This window comes from Pleurodeles waltl, chromosome 10 (assembly GCF_031143425.1).
Source record: "Pleurodeles waltl isolate 20211129_DDA chromosome 10, aPleWal1.hap1.20221129, whole genome shotgun sequence".
In the NCBI taxonomy this organism is placed as follows: Eukaryota; Metazoa; Chordata; class Amphibia; order Caudata; family Salamandridae; genus Pleurodeles; species Pleurodeles waltl.
The window spans coordinates 74786189-74809363 of record NC_090449.1 but is presented as its reverse complement, the minus strand read 5'-3'; the positions used below and the strand labels follow the sequence as shown (position 1 = coordinate 74809363).

At 45.1% G+C, this 23175-nt stretch overlaps 1 protein-coding gene across 4 annotated transcripts in view; it reads left to right on the top strand.

Annotated features, from left to right (window-relative positions):
• The window catches only part of TSC2 (TSC complex subunit 2), a 239697-nt gene that overhangs the window by 111080 nt on the left and 105442 nt on the right, over positions 1–23175 (top strand). For all 4 annotated transcript variants that reach the window (XM_069209751.1, XM_069209750.1, XM_069209749.1 and 1 more), the window contains exons 20-24: positions 290–412; positions 6827–6961; positions 7721–7910; positions 10058–10151; positions 22655–22757. In XM_069209751.1, coding sequence (XP_069065852.1) covers positions 290–412; positions 6827–6961; positions 7721–7910; positions 10058–10151; positions 22655–22757 — 645 coding nt within the window. The remainder of the gene's footprint in view (positions 1–289; positions 413–6826; positions 6962–7720; positions 7911–10057; positions 10152–22654; positions 22758–23175) is intronic.

Below are 23175 nucleotides of genomic sequence, written 5' to 3'. Positions count from 1 at the left end.
CAAGTGACAGAGCCTCAAAGCAGAAAATGTTACATTTTAGAGAAAGTGAAGATGACACACATTGTTTATAGAACTTTCCTGTGTTTGGGGGCTCAACCAACCCTATTTTTGTGTTTGATTATGACACATGCGGATAAATAACCCCTAATATCTCAATCTTGAAAGTTCTTGTTCTTATGTCTTAGAGTTGGTGTTAATGTTAATTAACATTAAGCTGTTAAACTCACTTGTGAATATAACATTCTTCTTACATTTTCTTCTCTGTGCCCATCTCTCTGTCCTGGTGTAGGAAACTGATTGGAAAGTGCTAAGGCTGGTGCTGAATAAGTTACCAGAGTCTCTTCGGTATAAAGTACTCGTTCTGACATCTCCTTGTGACCTTGACCATCTTTGTATAGCCCTGTGTGCCATGGTAAGTGCACCTCTTTGCTGATGAAATTTCACTTGAACATTACAACCATGAAAGCGAAAAAGGCAAACTACCTGCAGCCCTTCATCTGGACGACACACCTGCCCAGCAATCTATCACCATCTTTCCATGGTCTGACAATTTCCCCACATGCCTTCTATCTCTAAATCACTGGTGTTGCTTTAATGGGCCAAGGTGCACACGTTATGTGCTGATGCATTTCGGCTACCACTCCCAAGGACAGACCTGCACTGCATTTCAGTCCTCTGACAATCCCACCCTCTGGCATTATTCTGTGCATCACTTGCATCACACCACAGGAAGACATACTCACTTTCTTATCCGTGACCTTTGTAAGGAACCTTGGCATCTGTACTAGTGCCTCTCATATATAATTCCCTGGGGCATTAAATCTTGTCATCTTCAGTACTAACAGTCACTTCCTTGACTAGAACCTCACATTCAGCCTGCAGGAGTGTGACAAATCCTACATCGTTTGTTAGGTACTTCTGTACCCATATCTAGCTGATCAAAAACCTTGCAGCAAGGATGCTGAAGCATTCTCTGCTCTTATTCACCAGTACAGTATCCCCCTAGTAGGCAGTTGTAGGAATCAGGCTGTTTATGTGGTGGACCAAAATGAGGTGCGCTGGGCAAAGAGTCCAAGCAACCCCCAAAGGTATCGCAGAGGCGCAAATGACACCCAAATGCTATTTAGTGGTAGTGTGGTCGAGCAGTTAGGCATATCAGAGGGTAGTGTTAAGTATGTATGGCACACACTCATACAGTAAGAGAGACACACTCAATAAAGAAATCTAACACCAATTTATAAAAATAACACATACTTTTATATAAACTTTGACACAAAGATCACCAGAATTAGGTGAGTACTTTTCGAGTAATGAACCTTTAGAGTTTGCAAAAGTTGACAGTGTGTTTTTCAGATGTGTATAGTACAGTGACTTATGGACCAATCTCCTGGTCTTAGGGTAAGTATGGGGCAAGGTCCAAGGCCACACCAACAGGTCACCTCGGACAGCACAGGGGCGGCCGAGTGCAGTGGTGCAGTTAAGAGTTGGGTGCCCTGTGTAAGTCTATGAGAATTGGTCTGGTCACAAAGTTGCTGCAAGGGTGGACTGGGGGTCCAGTCCGGCCAAAACAAGTGAGCTCTGGTCTCAAGCCTGGGGGACACACAGAAGAAGACCAGTGGTCCTCTTCTCGGTCCGGGGCTTCCAGGTGCAGAGGTGCAGTGGACCGTCAGGGTTGCCTACACCAGAGGTGGTAGCGGTGAAACGGGTCTGCAGAATCAGGCTACGGATGCCGTCTGGAAGTCCACAGAGGGCAAGCTCGGGGTGGGCTTCTGTCGAGGGCCTGGGAACCTCGCTGGTACCATTGGCCGACTTCAGCTCTGGCTAGGTGGCCTTGGTGCAGTGGTGCCGTCCGCTGTCAGGTTTTTGATGGTCCCACTCCTCACGGTTCTTTCTTTGGGTGCCTGCAGATGCAGAGAAGTAGCCACTCTTCTCCAAGGAAGTTCTTCTTGGCGATTTGCGATGCACTGGCAGCTCTCCTGGTTTCTTGGAGGCTCCAGTGGCAGTGGAAGCAGGCAGGCTAACAGGGTTGGCGCCAAGTCCGTACAGCTCCACAGTTCTCTGGTTCAGCAGGCTTCTTCTCCATTTCTTCTTTTGTGTCCAGTGAAGATCTGTCTTACTGGTTTTAGGGGATTCCCTAAACACTCAATTTGGTTGGGTGTTAAGGGGAGTAGCCAAACGGCTACTTACCCTTGGGGTCATTACGCCCCCTAGATGACCATTTCCTGTGAAGAGTGGGCATCACCCTGTCCAAAGTTCCTAAATTCACACAAGATAGTGGAATTTCCTAAGTTGTGTTCCCTTCAGGCTTGTCACCCTAGAGGTGTGTCCAGCCTGGAGGTGCAACACGCCTCCTGCATAGCTAATTTTCCTGCTTGTCCAGGTGCCAGTTGGGCCCTGGGGCGGGGAGTCAGCATCCTCCTCTAAGGAGAAACAGATCTGCATACCAAAGGTGATGGGCTTCTTTAAGGCCTCCTGCCTTGGAATGCTGATCATCCAGTGGGGAGGGGTGTGTAACACCCCTGCCCAACCAGTCTTTGTTTCTGACCACCAGAGAGCAAAAACTCTCACCCCTGGGAGTCAGATTTCAGTCTGTTGGTGGCATACTGGTTAGATCTACTCCGTGACCTCACCAGCAGTTGGTATGTTTTCTCTCCAGTTGCATATATTAATAAATCCATCACTGGAATCCGTGAGGGTTTATTAATACGAGATGTTCGAAACCAAACATACCTATTTTTAGTGAAACCATCATGTAGCCGGTGAACTGTTGTTGGCCAGGGTCCAGCCCGTGTACTTTAAATAGCTTCCCTGAACACTTACTATGTCTAAGAATCTACAAAATTATAGCAGGGGCATATCTGCTCACAAATGTAATATAATGCACCCTGCCTTAGGGCTGTAAGGCCTGCTGTAGGGGTGACTTACAAATATTACATGCAGTGTTCAGGGGACATGGTACACAGACTGTGCGCCATATTGTGTTTTCACTTTTAGGGAGCACCTTGTGAAGCAGCCCACAATGGCAGTCTGCAGTAGCCCAGTGCTGTGTCCATCAGAGTGGTACAAGTTGTGCTGTAGCTCTTAGGGATCATCTGCAGTACTAGGCCCTAGGTACTAGAAGTACCACTTACTAGGGACTTACAAAGGTATTACAGGGCCTTGTCACATGGGGATCAAGTGGCCAGGTGTCTTGTTTTGGGGAAGGAACACTGACACTCGGGACCTTGTTGGCAGGAACCTAGTGCACTTCAGTCAAAGTTGCATCAAAAATCAGGCAAACATAGGGGGTGGCGGGGGTGTACTGCAACCAAACCCAGCTTCCAACAGCAGTTTTTAAATTGCTTTCTCTAGTGATTTCATCTTTGTATCTGGTCAAATGTCCTTATGCTACACCTTCTTCAGCCCTACAGTGGAAAAGCCTGATTCACCTGTTTGGTGTCCTTGCCTCGTAGTAAATGTACCTTTTTTTGCAGTTCTATTGGAATGTAGGAAGCTGGGTTCTGGTTGCAGTACCACCCCATTCTCCCCCTCCCCCCCCCCTGGTTTTTAGATGCAGCTTTGAATGAAGTGCACTAGGTTCCTGCTAACCAGGTCTCCGGTGCCAGTGTACCCTCCCTAAAACAAGACACCTGTTCACTTGATCCCCAAGTGACCAGGCCCTCCACTCCCCTATAAGCCCCTGGTACCTAGGATGTGGGTACTGAAGAGGGCTCCGCAGGGCTGCTGCACAACTTGTCACTCGAGGAACCGAGCACAAGGCTTATGCAGACTGCTTTTGTTGTAGGCTGCATGACAAGGTGCTCCCAAAATTGAAAACATGACATGGCACACATTTGTGTACGTACTGTGTCCATCAAAACACTGCTCTTAATATCTTTCACCCCTACAGCAGGCCATCAGCCCTAAGACAGGCTGCATTATATTACAAGTGAGGGCACAAATGCATGAACAAATATGCCCCTCCTATGTCTTTGAGTCTTAGACATAGTACGTATGCGGGGGAGCCATTTTAAACACATTTGCCGGACACTGGTCAATGCAAGTTCCCCAGCTACATGATGGCTTCTCTGAAACTAGGGATATTTGGTATCAAACATCTGGTATTAATAGACCCTTACTCATTCCAGTGATACAATAATTGATGCATGCACCCAGAGGGCACCTAAGAGATGCCCTCTTAAAAACCTACCAACTGCTGGTGAGCTCACTGACCAGTTCTGGCCAGCCTGCCACCAACGGACAATCTGAACTCCCAGGGTGAGAGCCTCCGCTGTTGAGAGGTCAGAAACAAAAGCCTGCCCAGGCTGGGGTGTTACCCACAGCTTTCCACAGAATGGCCTGCATTCCAAGGCAGGAGCTTCAGTAAAACCAACCACCTTTGGTATGCAGATCTGTCCTTTCTCAAGGAAAGATGCCGACCCCCCGCTTCAAGGTCATCTGACACCTGGACAGGTGGGAAAATTAGCTATGCAGGAGGTGTGTTACACTTTCAGGCTGGGAACACCCCTAGAGTGACCTGCCTGGAGTGGACACGACCTAGGAAATTCTGCCATCGTGCCTGTGGTGGAATATAGGAACTCTGGACAGGGTGATGCCCACAGGAAATGGTCATCTAGGGGGTGTGGTGATCCCAAGAGTAAGTAGCCCATTGGCTACTACCCTTCACTTTGCTTAACACCCCCTAAATTAGGTATTTAGGGGGCCCCCTGATACCAGATCCTTGGATCTTTGCTGTACACAAAAGGAGTGAACAGGAAGTCTTCTGAACCTAGGAAGCAAGGAGCACAAATGACTTGGCGCCAGCCCTGCTGATCTGCCTGCTGCACCCAACCCTTGAGGAGCAACTGATCCGACCTGCCACTGCCGCCTCCAAGAAATGGGTAGAGTTGCTAGTGCTTCCCCAATCGCCAGGAGGAACTCTCTTGGAGTAGAGGTGCTGTTCCCCTGCATCCGCAGGCACACAAGAAAGATCTGAGAGGACCAGGACCACCAGAAACCCAACACAGGGCATCACCACTGCACCTGAGCCTGCCTAGCCCATGTTCAAGTGGGCCAACGGTGTCAGTGTGGTCTTACAGCCCGCCAGAAACTAAGCCCACCCTGTGCTTGCCCACAGTGGAATTTAAAACAGCATCTGCAGACTGTTTCTGCTAACCCCCTTGCAACCAGGATTGATCAGGAGAAAAGGACCTGATGCCCTGGGTCATCTTTGCCCCCGCCCACCCCTGGACACAGGAGACGAGAACCATGGGTGTCCCCATGCCTCCCAGTCTCTTGAGACCCAAGCCCACTTGTTGGCTTGGTCGGACTGGGACCCCATTCCATGCCTGCAGAGTATTTCTGCGGGGCCCCCTGCAACCCCAAGGAACTCCAGCACCTGACCCACTGCTAGAAGACACCCCTGCACCCATGCCGTTCAGCCTGAGGAGGACCAGACTGAAGGTGAATCCACTTGCATGAGGACCTCAAGGGTCAAGCCACCCAACCCGCCAGGGTGGGTTCTCCTGGAACATCCTTCCAGTCCATTCCTGCAGCAACTTTATAAGCAGCCCGATCCCCATAGACTTGAATGGACCACCCAATGCCATAACACACCTTTTCACTAGGACATGGCAGAGCTCCCCAACAGACCTGTTGGTTTGGCCTTGGTCTTTGTCCCAAACTCACCTGAAGTCAGGAGATTGGTCCTGTAAGTCGCTGTACTCTACCTAGTTTGCCATCTTTGATTTCCTCCATACAATTGCATTGCAGCTTCCTGAAAAATGAACTGTCTACTTTTAAAAACTCTAAAAATTCATAACTTGACATGTGCTCACCTGAATCTGGTGATCTTGGTATCAAAGTTTATATAAATGTATGAGTTATTTTTATAAATTGGTGTCTAATTTCTTTATTGAGTGTCTCACTTACTGTAGGAGTATGATCCTTTTATGCTTACCACTACCCTCCGATATTCCTAACTGCTCGACCACACTACCCAAAAAGAGAGCATTTGTGTGCTGTAATACCTCTAGGGTTTCTTGGACAGTTTTCACAATGTACCTAATTTTGATTCTCTGTATAAAGAGACAGCTTCCTACAGGCTGTATTGATGATTTGCTGTGGAATGTCAGTATGTATGTTTAATTCAGTTAAACATGATTTGATGGTCTTCACCAATTTTATGATTAAATATTTGTTATATAGTAGAAGTGACAAATGTATTCTGGCTTAGTGAATTGAATGGAAGAAATAAATAGTCCCCTCTATAGATAAAAGGCTGATACTGTCATTTGTTTGTAGATTGTGACACAAGAAACTGTAAGACTTAGATAACAAAGTGTAAGGTATCTGGCAGGGAATGTTGTCTGAAGTCTGCCGCTATTTTGGATGTGATCATGGTATGTTTTTTCCCTTTATCCTGGAAGACTGGAATTATGTTGCGCGAAATTTGTACATGCTCCTGACATCTCCTTTGCCTATGCAACTATATTTGTACTTAAGTAAAGCTTTCCGTCATTTCCATCCTGCCTTTGTCCATGTAAATGAGGGAATGCCTTTTTGAGATAATGCTTGCTCTTTGTGTGCGAGTTTGAGCTGTGTTAGAGAAGGGGGGCCGAACAAACTTTTTCAGCCTGTTCTGTAATACACAAGTATCTTGGTAGGTGCGAAAAGTGAGTGCACAGAGTTGCACCTTTGGGCCACTTTTGAAAATATACCCCCCATATTTCAGACCTTCAGATGGCTACATGTATACATGAATATGTAAATCAATGGGGTTTGAAGTAGCACAAGACATCTATGGAAAACCTCTTAGATGGCTGTATTGACAGTTCTTTTTCTCTAGCTGACGGACAGGAAGTTCCAGGATCGTCTTTTTAATCCGCCTGAGGGAGTGAGTCGCACAGACCTCCAGTTGGCAGTAGTTCCAGTACTGACTGCTTTATCGTCTTATCACAGCTCCCTGGATGTCGCTAGACAGGTAATCTGGAAGAATGGAGCAATAGTTGAGGGAGAGGTATTGAAAGTAACCTTTGACTTGTGCCTACAAGTGTGTCATGTGAAATTTGCATTTTGCCATTTGCTAACAGATTTTCAAGCTTCATAGGAAACAGCCACTTGATAATCTTTATGAAGGTGGGCAGTTCCTCTATCAATGCCCAGAAGAGCAGCATATTTCATTTAATTCCATTCTCAGTATTTTATTTACTTTTGTTGTTGGGTCCAGCCATCGTCCTTGTGCATGCATTGTATGCATTTGCCCTTCTGGTGTACAGTGTCTAAAACTCATTAGATGCCTGATACTGACAGGACAAAGGACTAAAACACGATTGCCTACCAAAAAAACAGCAAAATGCTACTTACTCCCCCACCCAGCGTGGAGACTGGTAATACACTTGACTTTTAAGCCAATGTTATGATGTATCTGAGTGGCTCACTTCTCTTTATCTTAATAGAGATCATTTTTTAATTTGCACTGAAAATCAACACGTCATAGAGTAGTCTATTTTGTGAGTAGATAAATGTAGCATATCTCTCACAGGCTTTTGCAAATTAAAGTATATGTCTGTCGTATACTTAGTTTATTAACAGGTGGTACATTTGCATCATAAATTTTAGAATACAAAATTCAGTTTGAGGGGGGGGAAAAATCTGCTATTTGACAGCTGTTTTCAGAATGTGGATGCCTTTCTTCTTGGTTCTTCTGAACCCACTAACAATGTGTCTTGTCTTTCTCTAGCGGGAGATGGTATACTGCCTGGAATGCTCTCTCCTTTCCCGTTGTGCAAAGCAGTGCGTGGTAGCACTCTCCATGTGCATCGTTGAGATGCCAGACATTCTGATCAAGAGTATACACGTCCTAATTGTGAAGGTGACGCACATCTCTGCTACAGTCACCATGGCCATCCCAATGCTAGAGTTTCTGTCCAGTAAGAATAATCATTGTTGTTCTCCCAATCTTTATCTTACCATTACTTTGCATGTACATCAGCGTTTGACAGGGAAGGAGCTTATAAAATCAGAATGCAATGATTAAAATGAGTCTAAGCTACATGGTACCACTGTGGGACAGCTTGAGGTCTGAAGTTCAGGCGTGTGGGTTCCTGGCAGAGCTTAATTTGCAAAGAAAATAAATGCAGAGGTCCAAGTATTTTTTTATTACCAGGGTGGCATCCCATCTCACTGAGGGGGGTGGCTCATTTCCACCTCCCCAGCCACCCCCCCTTTACACTTCGATCATCACAAACTGATTTTGATGCTAGACCCATCTGCAAGAATTGATGACTGGTGAACTTTTCAATTAAAAAGGAATGTGCAGGAAAATTCTGGAGAAAAAAATATGCCAAATGGTGTTTTAACAGCACAATTTTCACATAGTAGATGGACTAATATTCCAGACGTGCTGAAGGGCTAACAATGAAATAGCCTCATAATTCTTTGGTGTGCCAGGAAAGCCTTACTCTCCTTGGGTCTTTATAGGGTTACCATGTGCCGTCTTGTGCTGCAGCGTCAACCCAGCACAAACAGCATTTGGAAGTTTCTAAATTTGCTAAGGCCCTAGCATAGATTAAAAGCTTTCTCTTCCTTTCATTCATACAATGTCACTCTAGCTCCTTATTGCCCTGTAGAGCGGCATTGTTTCTCTTCAGCCTCATAAGCCCTGCAGCGTGTGATTGAGTAGCTCTCTTTGACTGGAAGCAGGCTTACAGTGTCTAAGTAACACAGCAGATAAGACCTCAGAGTATGTTTCTACCTCTTAAACTGGCGGCTTTTCAGAATGCCTTTCTGTTAGGTTCACAAATTCATCTGATCTCCCTCTCGCCTCAGTGGAAGTAGTGTGCATGCTTTTCTGCCACTGAGGATCTGCTCAACTGAACAGTAATTGTAATTTTAAACTGTTAAGTCCTACACACATAGCATGCTTGTTTCTACAGCTGTAAACCTTCCTTCCCCAGGCTGCAAGCATGGCTACGATGACAGGACATAGGCAATATCTGATGCCTCATCCCTGGTATGATGCCCTACAGAGTGCCGCTTCTTCACGATATCTCCCTTGTGGCGCGCTGAGACCATCTCGCAGTTGGGCCATCATTGTCCTACACCTCTTCCATATAAAGCTCCAGCAAAAGAGATGTAGATTTTATACATCCCGCTCTGCAGGACATATCCTAGTTCAAATCAGTGGTCCTCTTTTAGGAGTAAAGAAGGCCTGAGTGACACAATGTGACAAATTGGCCAGAACCTCAGCGAAAGCAAGTCCGAACAAGGCAAAATCAACAGATTCATTATTGAACATCAGGGCTGTCCCCCTGGTGGAGGACAGCAAGAGCCTCGAGTCACCATCGCAAATAAAGTACTGGTTCTTGGGGTGTAGCGGCTCTTATATCCTGATTACTAAGTTCAGAGTGGGACTGTAGATTAACCCAGTGGAAGTCCGTAACGCTGGGACCAGATTTGTCTCGCCCTGTGTATCATGCCAACCTTCTGGCCAGGACTCAATGCAGCCCTCCACGCTAGTGTGTTTTCATAGTGGGCTACAGCTCACACCACATGTTCCTCAATTTGAGTTGAAGACTTGTGTACCACTGGGCATGTTATTGGGAAACTATTTTGGGGAGCTCTTTTTTCCTTGTTAAAAAAAAACAGCAATGCAAATGTACAAGGTGGAAAAAAGACCTAAGGGTTGAACTTGTTGGCTAGAAAATTTAGAAGGGGGCGTGGGGTATACTTCATGTCTTGTAAGTTTGAAATTTAGCCACGATTTTGAATGTGTAGAACTGGATGCAACAAAAGTTGTGAGGAACTCTGTGAAAGTGATTTTAAATGTGCAACCAAAATCCACTAATTCTCTTAAGAGCTTTGTTAATATACAGTACCAGATGTCTATAAATAATACATCTACATTTCACTGAAGTCCTGATCCAAGTTAGAAATAACCCTTGGCAATGTAAAGGCCATGCCCTTGTAAAGTTTGATTAATTCAGCAATTGTTAATTTAAGGCTTTTGTTTTAGCAGTACTGAGTGTTTTCACATAGTATTGTTTGGTTTGCTAGCACTGTCCATTTCTTGTTTCAGCTCTCGTCAGGTTGCCTCACCTGTATGCTAATTTTGCTGCAGAGCAGTATGCCAGCGTGTTTGCCATATGTCTGCCATACACAAACCCGTCAAAGTAAGTTAAATTATGGTACAAATTTTGTGGTGTCTTTTCTCACTCCACTTTCTGCATTACCTTTAAAACTCTGAAACGTTTCATGGTCAACTTTTTCTACAAATTGTTTTTTATGCAACCTATTAGTACCTTTGTCACAACAGGCTAGTAGTAACACTTCATCAATAGTCAATACAACTGTTAGAAATGGAGTCTCTATTTGGCAGTCAGTTTGAACCCTGTCCAAGTAGGGACCCTCACTCTAGTCAGGATAAGGGAGATACCTGCTCAAATAACCCATGCTCTCACCCCTTTGGTAGCTTGGCACGAGCAGCCAAGCTTATCTCAGTAGCAATGTGTAAAGCATTTGCACATAACACACAGTAATACAGTGAAAACAAAACAAAAGGACCACACACCAGTTTTAGATAAATAGCCAATATTTATCTCTGTAAAACAAGACCAAAACGAGAAGAATCCAACATACAGTGCTAAAGATATGAATTTTGGAAGGTTTAACTTAAAAATACAGTTTCTTGAAGTCGAAAGCTCCATCTGGGGCTATCACGACGTTGTGATCAACAAAACCAACAGTTCAGACTGGCCGCAGTGTCGCGGGCCAGCTACAGTGTCAGGGAAACCTGCAAGCAGTACCTTGGATTGGCAGGGTGTCGTGATCCTCTCAGTGAGCTCCGTAGAGCGCCATCGCTGACGTTGATTCCAGAGTTGGCGGAGTCGTTGGGCATTGAAGTCGCACGCGTTGCGGATTGAACTCCAAGCTGATGAAGTCAGGAGCACTGGTGTGGATGGCATGGGGGCTGCGGTGCAAAGCAGGACGATGTGGGCACCGCATGTCACAGGTTACGGTGCAGGCAGTGTCTCAGTGACGGCGTTAATCGGTGTCGGTGAGACCAGGGCTGCGGTGTGAAGCAGACGGTGCATCGTGCGGTGTCCACAGGTCACAGTGCAGGCAGCGGCATTGTCGTTGCTGAAGCGCTGTCAGTAGGCCCAAGCCAGGGGTGCCAGACAGGACGCTGCTTTGTGACCCTCACGAGCGGTGTCCACAGGCCCCGGTGCAGGCAGGAATGCCTGGTGACAACACTGGAGTCGATGGTGCTGGTGCTGGTGTTGGTGGACTGGGGCTGTGGTGCGGGATTGGAAGGTGCTTCGTGCTCCTCACGAGCGGTGTTCACAGGCCACGGAGCAGGCAGTGGCATCTGTGTCAGCAGGAGCAGCAGCATCGGCGATGCCCAGGCTGCGGTGTGAGCAGGTAATGCCGGAGTGCAGGGCCCACAGGTCACAGTGCGATCAGCGGCTCGGTGAAGTCGTCTGATGATGCGGCGGTGAGACCAGGGTCGTGGTGCAGTGCGGCGTCAGCAGGTCATGATGCAGGCCAGCGGCGTCGCGGTGGTTCTTCTGTTGCAGCACAAAACACACAGTTCCCAGTGCTGTAGGCAGATGAAACTGAAGTCTTTGATATCCCTCAGACTTCCAGCAGGAGGCAAGCTTTACTCCAGGCCCTTGGAGAACTTTCTCAGGCAGGACACACAGCAAAGTTCAGCCTTTGCACGCTTTTCAGGCTGAAGCAGCAAACAGCAGGCCAGTCCAGCAAAACAACACAGCAAAGGGACAGTACCCCTCCTCCAGCTTTTCAGCTCTTCTCCTTGGCAGGGGTTCCTCTTGATTTCAGAAAGATGGTAAAACCTTGGGGTTTTGGGTCTTCCTCTTATACCCCTTTCTGCCTTTGAAGTTGGCAAACTTCAAAGCAAAGTCTTAAGTGTTTGTGAGATCCTTCCTTGGCCAGGCCAGGCCCCAGACACTTTAGGGGGTTGGAGACTGCATGGTGTGAGGGCAGGCACCGTCCTTTCAGGTGTGAACGACCACTCCTCCCTCCTCTCTAGCTCAGATGGCTCATCAGGATATGCAGGCTACACCCCCACTCTCTTTGTATCACTGTCCAGAGAGGTGCAAAACAGCCCAAATGTCAAACTGACCCAGACAGACAATCCACAAACAGGCAGAATCACAGAATGGTTTAAGCAAAAAAATGCCTACTTTATAAAATATGTATTTTTAAATTGTGAGTTCAGAGACCCTAAACTTCACATTTTTATCTGCGCTTTAAGGATATTAACCTATGGGACAGATAGGCTTTGCACAGTGAAAATCCGAATTTGGCAGTAGTTTACTGTTAGGACATATAAAACGCACTAGCTTGGTCCTACCTTAAACATACACTGCACTCTGCCCAGGGGGCTACCTAGTGCCTACCTTAGGGGTGCCTTACAATTAGTAAAAGGGAAGGTTTATGCCTGTCAAGAGGGTACACTTGCCAAGTCGAATTGGCAGTTTAAAACTGCACACATAAACTGCAGTGGCTGGTCTGAGCCATGTTTACAGGGCTACTAAAGTGGGTGGCACAACTAGTGCTGCAGCCCCAGTAGTAGCACTGTACTAGGGACTTACTAGTAAATTAAATATGCCAATCATTGATAAACTAATCAACAGTACAATTTACACCAAGAGCATATGCACTTTAGCACTATTTAGCTGTGGTAAAGTGCCTAGAGTCCTAAAGCCAACAAAAACTGGAGGGCGGAGTCAAAGATTGGGGATGACCATGCAAAAAGGGCCAGGTGCCACAAAAACCATTAAGTGTACATTTCCTGAACAATGTTTCAGAACATTTATCAATGTAACTGTTGAGGAAATAGAAAATGTAGTCTTCCAAATGTATTTTTCCTACAAATCTTTAACACTGATCAAGTGGAGCTCTAAGTCTTGTGCAAACAGACCTTAATCATGTGGTGTATCGTGAATACTGGTAAGCATCTCCTATAGGTCCACAATAGTCTAATCTATGCCAGATTTTCATTTTGCCCACATAGTATATGTGTACATGTAATGAATCTAAACAAAACTCATTTACAAAGTCATGTGGCCTGGATCCATCCTTCATACACCTAAGGTGTGGAAATCCTTGCTTTTAAGCGTTGTCGCCTCATGTGTAGTCTTTCCTGTTTCTTGAAGGTCTTGAGATACTTCATTTTTGTGTCTGTTTTGCTGCTTTGCCACTGCATGTCCTTCTGGTGTCTGGATTAAATACTGATGTTTTCACTCCCCCCCCCTCCCCCCCCCCCCCCCCCCCCCCACACACACACACACACACACACACACACTCCACCCCCCCATTCTTATCTTTTTTCGGATTTCAATTTTGATTTGTTTGTGTTTAGTCTGAATTCTACATTTGTGACAATCTGCTGTGTTGTCAGGTAAGTTGCTGAAGGCAGCTAGTTCCTACTGTTTCTTCTGGGCCCAGCCAGGTTTCCCAAGGCCTTGGGAGCTTTTCTTCAGTTAGTGTGCCCAGTTTTTTTCCACAAGTGCTCCAACCATAGCAGAGTTTCAAGCTACCCGTTTAAATATGAGTTGCCTAAACATAGGGTCCATGAATCACAATTTACCTCCTCTGGCCTTTCATGCAGCCTGCCTGTGTTTTGTTAAATTGAATTAGCCCTAGGTTATCCCATTAAGCAAAGAAAGGTGATCCCTATATGCATACAAATAGATGTTCTGAGAAGCATCACTGTGAGGATAGCTGTTAGCAGGCCTTTCGCTCCAGCCACCCTGCATTCAACAAGTCATGCCTTGACCAAAACATGATACAGACACCATACATGTTTCTCTCCAGAGTATTTCTGCTCTCCCTTTGCTCATGTTCTGGTCAGTCATTTGAAGAAAAATGGGTTCTAGTCTCCAAAAATGTCTGCCCGCGCCTGCTACATGAATCTACCATTACAAATTTAACACTACATGCACTTAGGATCAGTTGCATTCTTTTAAAAAAAGGTGAACTTTGTTATGCAAAAACTGTGAATTTGGAAAAGATACCAAGCAGTGACATAGACTTGATTTAGGTTGCTGTTTTTACATTTGATATTAATGCTATCAAACTCTGTGGCATTTGATGCCAGACAGCATCTTAAGAGTGAAGTCCTGCAAGGGTACAATCTGTTTCCCCACTGATAGCATGGAGATGTTTGCAGCAGGCCCATAACCCATGGAACTTGTGACTTGCAGGTAATACCTTAATCTCTACGATATCTGCATGAACCAACTTAACTATCTCAGTAGGATCAAAACCCATTGCCTTGAGTTTACAAATATTGTGGTGCAAGGGGCATACTGACATTGCTAAGAAACTCCTTTACTGTGGTAAAAAGATGCATGTAAAGGCACCTGCATTTGGTGAAGAGTGAGTGCTGATGCCCAGAGAATTTGCGAGCTGGAATGCTGAGGACAATGTAGTAGGGTGCCGTGAGTGCCAGGAAATGTAAATAGCATGCTGTTATCATAAAACTGACACAACTGTATCTCACAAAGTACCTCTGTTCTCATTTTCCAAGTGTCCCTTCTGAAATGCTTCTATGATACTTTTATAATTCACTGATGAATGAAGCTGCAACATGCACCTTTTGGCACCATTATTTAATTAAAAAAATTCTGGGTAGAACCATCCAAGCCCTCCATGAGTGGGTCAGACTCGCTAGCTTCACTCGTGGCCCACTGGCCACCAGAACACTATAACCTGGATCACACTTACATTTGGAAACCTCTGGTCTAAGTCGTTCCCATTTGGAATAATTACATACATTAATCAGTTTATCAAGTACATGTCCCAAAAATTAGACATGGCACATGCTAATTGCAGGTGATGGCCATCTTTATTGTCTAAGATACCTACATGCAAGTGGACTAGATGCCCGTGACCATCACTAAGTAGGTCTAGTAGTTCCTAGGGGGGATTGCTGAGTGGAATTCGTATTGCGTTGTGCTTTATCTTGGTCCACTCTAGGGAACTGTCAAGTTCTGTTGGTCATTGACCAAAAAAAAAAACTCTTGGATACCTAACTTTGATTTGGAGCTATGTAATTGCATGCCATATCAGAGGTTGCGTGAGGAGGAGCTTTAAAATTGCTTTCATCTACCATACTTTGTTAAAACTTCATTCAGCAGTAGCGACCAGTGTTGATAAAGCATTGGGAGCATGGTCCCAGCTAAGGTTTTAAAGTATTTTGCTCTCCCCTTTTAGAAAATAGAGGTAGTGATTTGGTAGAAATAGTATAAGAACAAATCTTCATTTTGTGACAGTAGGAAGTGTGGGAAACAAATACATTTACATTTTGAGCATTTATTTTTTGTTATATTTAATCCAACCATAGAGAAATTAAAAAAAAAATAGATGTAAAGATGCCATGGTAAGAGCAGGCAGAAACAAAAGATTGTGATTTAAATTCTTACAATTACTGATGTCGCTGATTGGAACATATCACAAGGACACTCTAGGTGGATGTTTAGACCTAAGCCTGCATATCCCTTAGCCCTCCCAACAGGCCAGCAAGTTTCTTACCCCGTGGTTTGAGTGGGGGTATCTGAAGACTTCTCCTCTCATTGCAAAGATAGAGAATGTTGTTGGAAGGCTCCGCAAGGCTAAGAAATATTTGAAGGGACAACATTTTATACATGGTAAATCATAGGGAAAGGAGAAAGATACTGTACCAGGCTACAACATTTTCTAGGGATGCCAAAGGAGACTAAATTGGAAATTCAGAGAACCCACTTCCGCGTATGAGGAATTGATAGATCTCAATAAATATGCATTCATTAGTACTTAATCTTTCAAGTAATAAAGATAGCCTGGAATAGAGGCCATTTTATCTGGGCAGGACAGAAAATTAGTATTTTGTATTTAATGGCACTGCTACAACCGGTGGAAGTACGTAAAGCCCTTAAGAATATGGCTGCGGGAAAGGCCCTGGGTCCAAATGGACTCAGTGTCCTTTTATAAGACGTATCAAGACTTATTGGTCCCACACTTGATGACACTGTATTAGGAAATGGCAGGCGCTAAAGAAATGCCACCCTCTATGAGAGAAGCACTAATTATTACACTACTTAAACCTGTTAAACCCCCCCCACACAATGCTCCCCATATAGACCACGATCTCTGATCAACGTAGACACAAAAATCTACGCTAAAATCCTGGCAGATAGGCTGGCGACAGTACTGCCAAAAGTAGTGAAGTCAGAACAAGCAGGATTTATCCCCCGCCGCAACCTAACTGCAAATTTGTGAACAGTATTTGGTGCAATACGACACATAGGCCCAGAGGTGAGTGTGATAGCAGTCTTCCCTGACGCCGAAAAGGCATTTGACTCAGTGGAATGGAGCTTCATGCTGGCAGTGCTGCGCATACATAGGGTTGGGAGAAAGTTTTACACAACTAGTTCAAAACCCATACACAGCGCCCATAGTCAGAGTTAGAATTAATGGATCTATCTCATAGGTCATATCCATCACCAGAAGCGCCAGGCAGGGATGTCCTTTATTGCCTCTGTTGTACGCATTGGTCATGGAGCCACTGGCTTCTGCGCTACGTGAATATCACGGGCACGGGGGCATCTGATTTCAGGATATAATATGATCATCTCTGCATATGCGGATGACACTTTGCTGTACATACGCAACCCCGGGCATAACCTCGCACCCGCACTCCGAGAGGTCATCAAATTTGGCACCCTTTTCAGCTAGCTGATTAACTGGGATAACTATTGCATTCCCCCTTACAAAGGCGACAACTCCAATAGTCATGGATTTCCCTCTTAAATGGGAAATAGACTCCGTGCGCTGCTTAGGCATCCAAATACACAGACCCACAAATTGTTGTGAGGGACAATTAGGGAAAAGCAATACAAAATCTAACCGAAAATGTGGAGAGATGGATTAGTCTAACATTGTCCCTGGTGGGATGCATAGCTCTCATAGAGATGGTGATATTGCCATGATTTTTATTCCTGTTCCAGAACATCCCTATCCTGCTTCCGAAGACAGTCTCTTCGACCCTGAGGACCCTGCTTAATAAGTTAGCATGGGCTTTTAAGCAGCCTAGAGTACAGTGGAAGTTATTGACCCTTCCATATGAGATGGGTGGACTCAATGCACCCGACCTAGAGACATACTATAGAGTAGCACACAACATTTGCACATCACTGGATACACGGACTACCTGAGACGCCCTATCTGACATTACAGCGCGACATCTCAGCGCCGCACCCTCTGCCAACTCGGTTGTTTCAACCCCCGGTCCGCAGACATGGAACACTTGACTCCCTCAACACTACCACCCACGCATGGCACAACCTGGTGGCTAGACAAGTGTTACCCCAATTATATTCTCATATACCGATTGAATGGTGCACATGGCTCCCGCTGGGGTGAGGCAAAAGTGCAGTCGCAGCCTTCCATAGTCAGGATATTAAGACAATTGGAGATTTTTTTTAACAAAGGGGTAAAGTGTACCTGAGCAGCAATCAAGGTACAGGAAACTTCCCCACTCATGCTATATCAGTACTACAGGACACGCCATGCTATGCGCACACTGCTGGGGGATGAGTTGCAGGAACCACCTGAAATGCAAGCACTTTCCATGATTATTGCGGATCCCCAGCCCTGCGAACTAGTGACTAGATTGTATGCTTACGCACAAGAGGCACTAGAGATGGAGTTAACGAAATATAGAGTGGAATGGCAAAGGTATAGGGATGCACAGTGGTGGTACTGCTGTGCTGCGACACGAAATATATCACTAAACGGACGGCACCGTTTGCTCCACTTCAAATATATCAACAGGACATACTACACACCCCTTAGACTATTTAGATACAGGCTGCGTGACACATCAGATTGCCCTAGATGTGGAGCGGTAGAAGCGGGCTCTATACACAGGGCATGGGCTTGCCCAGGCATACCATGTTTCTGGGGGAGTGTGTTCACAGAGCTGGAGGATATTGTGGGTAGCTGACAGGAGGGCACACCACTCCTGGGCCTCCTAGGATACGATAGGGAAGTTACGAATTAAAGCCGACATCTGGTCTCGATGGGTATGCTGCTGGCAAAACGCACGATAGCTATGAGATGGGACCGTGGCCCCCTACCGACTTTAAAGGAATGGCATGCGGATATGCTATACTGCAATACACAGACAAACACATACAATGAACTAATTCTCCCCAAAAGTCAGCCCAAAAAACACTGGGACCCTTATCATAGGTATTTAGTTGGCAAGGAGACAGTTGAACCAGAAGGAGAATAGATGTGCAATATTGATATGCATATCTCACATGACGTGACAGTTTGCACTATAACAGGTCGAGAGTTTACAATTAACAAGAATTTGCAAAATGCATTACTGCTCCGGAAGCCTGGGTTGCCGCTAAGAGGACACTAGTGTAATGCGCAGGCATAACGGGCCCTGCAGAATGGACATGGTCTATCACTGTAAGAATGCACATAAAGATGCAATGCACTGCATGTATGTAATCAGTGGTGTTGTAACTGTGGCTTGCTTGAGTTTGAATTGATGTAGTCATAAAAGCATAAATAAAACAATAAAAATAAATAAATAACCCAATATGCTCTTTTGTGGGAATGTGGGCGAGCTGTTTAGGCTTATAAGAGGGTAGTGATAAGCAGTTGTTGAAAGCAGAGTCAATAAATGAGACACACTCGAGAAGAAACTAGAGACCAATTTAGAAAAATAGTACAGATTTGTATATTTAGACACCAAGATCTTCAAGATCAGTACTTTTGGAGTTAGCAATAATTTAGCACTTAGAAAATACAGATGTCAGATTTGAGGCATGAGCCTCGAACACGGTAATGTTATCCTATGGGGAGAACATACACTGCTCAGGTTCACTTGTCAATGACTTACAGGTCTGTTCTTCTGGACTTAAGGTACGTAGGGGCCAGGGTCCTTGGAATCACCAGCAGTTTTGGGTTAGATGCCCTGGTGTGTCCGGGTGCAGAGGTGCTCCTAGCGGTGGTAGCCGCAGACGCTACATGTTGAAGTCAATGCGAGCAGTATCTGTAAGAAAAGGGATGCAAGAGCGGACTGAGTGACCAGTCTGGTTAAGTTCAAAGGAGGCCTTGGTTCCTGAGGGTCCCTGGGGTGGGAGTGAGGGGCACTGTCGGTTGGCTTGGACTCTGGTTGTGAGGCTCTCACTTCTAGGGGTTGACCTGGTGATGGTGGAAAACACGAAAGCAGGGCCACTGTCTGTGCTGTACTCTGGGTTGCTGACGTCCCTCCCCAGTAGGTCAGTCTTGGTGGTGTTGTCGCCAGCCTGGACACTAGACAAGCCTTGGTGTGTTCAGCTTGCTGGGGTACTCTGGGTATTGGTGCAGGGAGGCTTCAGGAAGGCTCAGCGTCTCGAAGGCAGGCTAGGTTGATGGGGCTGCACTCCTGGACTCTCTGGATCATCTTCTTGGCTAGATGCTCCGTCAGTGGGACCCGATGGTCAACAAAACAGAACCGGACAGTCTTATGGTTGGTGCCTCCAGGTGCGGGGAAGTGGCTCCCCCACTCGGAGGGAGATGCTGACTGGGGGGGTGAGCAGCTGGCAGTCCTAGGCTCTGGGCGGATGCACAGCCGCAGGACAAGTTGGATATTTGCATTTGTCAGGACAGGAGTCAACAGTTTTCGTGTCTTCTACTCTTCTTTGTTCTTCTCTTTGTAGTCAAGTGAATTTGGGTTCCTGGTGTCAGGGGGCCACCTAAATACTCAATTTAGGGACAGTTAGGGGGGAGTTAAGGGTAGTATACAATGGGCTATTTACTCCTGGGTTAACTACACTCCCTGTTTGACCACTTCCTGTGGGAAGTGGGCATAACCCCGTCCCAGAGTTCCCAGTTCCACCAAAACAAGATGGTGGAATCCTTCCTTCGTGGAGCACATCAGGCAGCCCACCTTTGAGGTGTGACTAGCCTGGTAGTGCAACACACCTACTTGCATAGCTAATTTCCTTCCTGTCCTGGTGCCAGATGGGCCTCAGGGCAGTGGGTACCATTCTCCAGGTCCGGAGGAATCCAAGGTCGAATATCCTATTGCAGCAGAGGCTTTGAAGCTGATTTACAAGCCATCCTGCTGGAGGAGGTGATAACACCTTCTTCCTGAGCAGGTATTATTTCTGACCTTGGAGTGTAGGCTGATCTCTGTGGGACCAGAAACTTGTCTGTAGTGGCAGGCTAGACGGTGCCAGTCAGCCAGCACACTTTAGGACTAGTAGACTTCAGGGGGTACCTCTAAAGTACCCTCTGCTTGCATGTATTATTAAATCATTTATGGAATTTGTGTGGTATCAAACACCTCGTATAAATAAACCGAAACACCATAGATTTCAGTGAAGCCATAATGTAGCTGGATAACGTGCTTCGACCAGTGCCCAGTACATAACTTAAGGTGGCTTCCCTGTACACTTTTAATGTCTTAAAAATTGACTTAGACATTAAAGGGGCATATTTACTCATGCAGATATGTCCACAAATGTAGTATAATGCACCCCCCGCCCCTTAGGGCTGTAAGGCTCCTGTAGGTGTCTTACATATTTTGCATGCAGTGTCTGATTCCACTTTTGTCTATGGCATGTCATGCAGTGTTGAAGCATCCCTTATGGTGGCACAATACAAGCTGCAGCCTGTGGGAAGGACCAGCATAAAAAGCAACAGCAGAGCTGTTGAGAGCGACATGGAGAGTGCCAGTGAGGTTGAATTTCAGCAGGGAAGCTGCACATGAGGGAGAGCAAGGAAACACCCATTCACGCTGAGTGCTGAAAGATAAAGATTAATTAGCAGAATATAAGTATTTGAAGGATAAAAGTAGTCCAATCAATCAAATGCTCCGGGTGAGGGAAGGGCAAGAATAGAAAGGAAAGCCAACAAATTAGACGCAAACAAATGAGATTAACAAGAAAGTCATCCAATGGTAAGCACTCGGTTCCCTCAAAGACTTCAGTTACTGGTATTGTTGCAAGACCTTAAAATGAAGATGTGACTGACCTAAAAATGTTTACTTAACAAAACGGAAAGAAATGTCCATGACTGATGTTCCTTACAGAGTGCATTCAGGGTTAGGTTATTCTAATTACATGTTATAATGCTGAGTGTTATCCACTGCAAGAACCTAGGCATTAGTGTCCTTTAAAAAGGCTGCAAATGCTTCAGAAGACAATCATGTAATTGTCTTGTAACTTCGCACAATATTACTTCCTTCATTAGTTATGGTAACCTAGAGGATAGGTTGTAGTTGTAATACAGCAGTCTCTAAAAAAAATTTAAAAAAATTATATCCAGTTGATGTCTATACAATTACTTTAATGCACTCACATATTTTTCCTCATTTCCTCCTGCACTGTCCTCTTCCAATCCCAGAATCATCCTATCTATTGATAGGTGTGAGATCTTTGTTAGGTGTTGTTGTGAGGCAGGCCAAGGTTCCGTTCCCTGTTTGGTGGGTTTAGGTTTTTTTCCAATGGTGCCAGGGCAACGATACTGTGTCAGTTCATTTAAAATAATCAATCACTTGATTCTCAGGGTAGCAAGATTGGGAAGTAAAGGCTTACTACATGGTTCGGAGGGTGTAGAAGCCCTGAATGTAGTGCAACATACCAAACAGTACTTAAGACTGTGAATGTCCAGTCAATTATTACCTTTAGAAAAAAGGACTGTACCAAGAGGTATGTAAACCATAATCCTATTAGTATGATATGCAGTGAAAACCAGAAATGCCTACCACCTACTGTGGCAGAGAAGCAACCTCAAACATATTCCCTTATGTGGGGGGTAATTCAGGGCAGCTGTGTACCATAATTGTGAACTGATAGGTGTGGTCTTCCGTGTTAGTGACAAAGAATGCAAATAAGTTTTCTGAGGAATGTAAACTATCCTTAATATCCCAAAATCCATTGTCCCAACAAAGCTGATTCTCACCCTTAAGGTGAACGTTTTTCTTGTAGCTGCTTCCAGAGAATCTCGTGGTGGACAAGAAATCTAAAACTAGGATGTCAACTAGCAAAGCCATGGTATATGTACGTTATGTTACTCATTAAAAATGTTGACAGATGCTTGGAGACTAATTGTTGTGACAATGATCAATCTTTATTTTCCTCCTCCCCTCTCATCCTATGCAAGGATCAATTTCCTGTACTGAAACAATTCAGAAATTTAAAATTGTCCATCTTCCTCCAACTGGCAGATATTCCTATGGACCAGCCTCTATCTGTAGAATTCGACTGGACATCGTGAATGAGAAGCTGTAGAAGCTTTTTCGACCCTCCTCTGCTTCAGAGGTGTGATTCTCCATGTAACTGGGCCACTACAATGTCTAAGTTGAAAGTTGGTTGGGTGAATGGTTGAGCACGTGATTGGGGGTCAAGCTGTAACATCCAATGCCTTTTGTGCGCTGCCAGTGTTTTCAGCCCTAAGTTAGCTCACTAAGTACTAGAGTCAGAATGAACACCCCTCATCTTTCAAAGGACTCAGTTTAGGTTATGGAACATTTGGTGAGAAATGTTGTGCAATATGAGTCTCTAAAGCTGTTAAATTGACTGGACGTCGAAGTATCGAATCTTAATCACTCAAATTCCTAACTTTTTAACATGATTATGATTTATCCGTTTGTCTTCTCTAGGTTTAACCAGTACATTGTTTGCCTGGCACACCATGTGATAGCCATGTGGTTTATCCGATGCCGCCTGTGTTTCCGGAAAGACTTTGTGCCATATATCACCAAGGTACACATTTTTAAAATCTTTCTTGAAGTACTATAATGTACTAATCCTCACACCTTGAAATACTTTGTTGTTGATGCTGGTCTTTATGGTTGATGCTGGGTGTTGTCAAGTTTTTTTATTTCCACTTGTAAGTTATTGAAGTGGTGGCAAAGTTTGAGTTGTCACACTGGGTCTGCTGCTTCCTCTACATCTTGAGTCCAAAAATGCTCAGTCTCGTGGCTGGTAGTTGAAAATGAATGTTGACGACTTTCCCCTCTTTTTCCACTTAACTGCTCTGGCTCTAAATGTATTCCCATGGTAAGATTTCGTGTCCATCCAGCTTGATGGAATTTCACATATGTTTGTGTTCTTAACTAGGACACATTTCTGTCACTGGTTATTGGCGTTTCTAAAAAATATGTCACGAACTTTACACTTT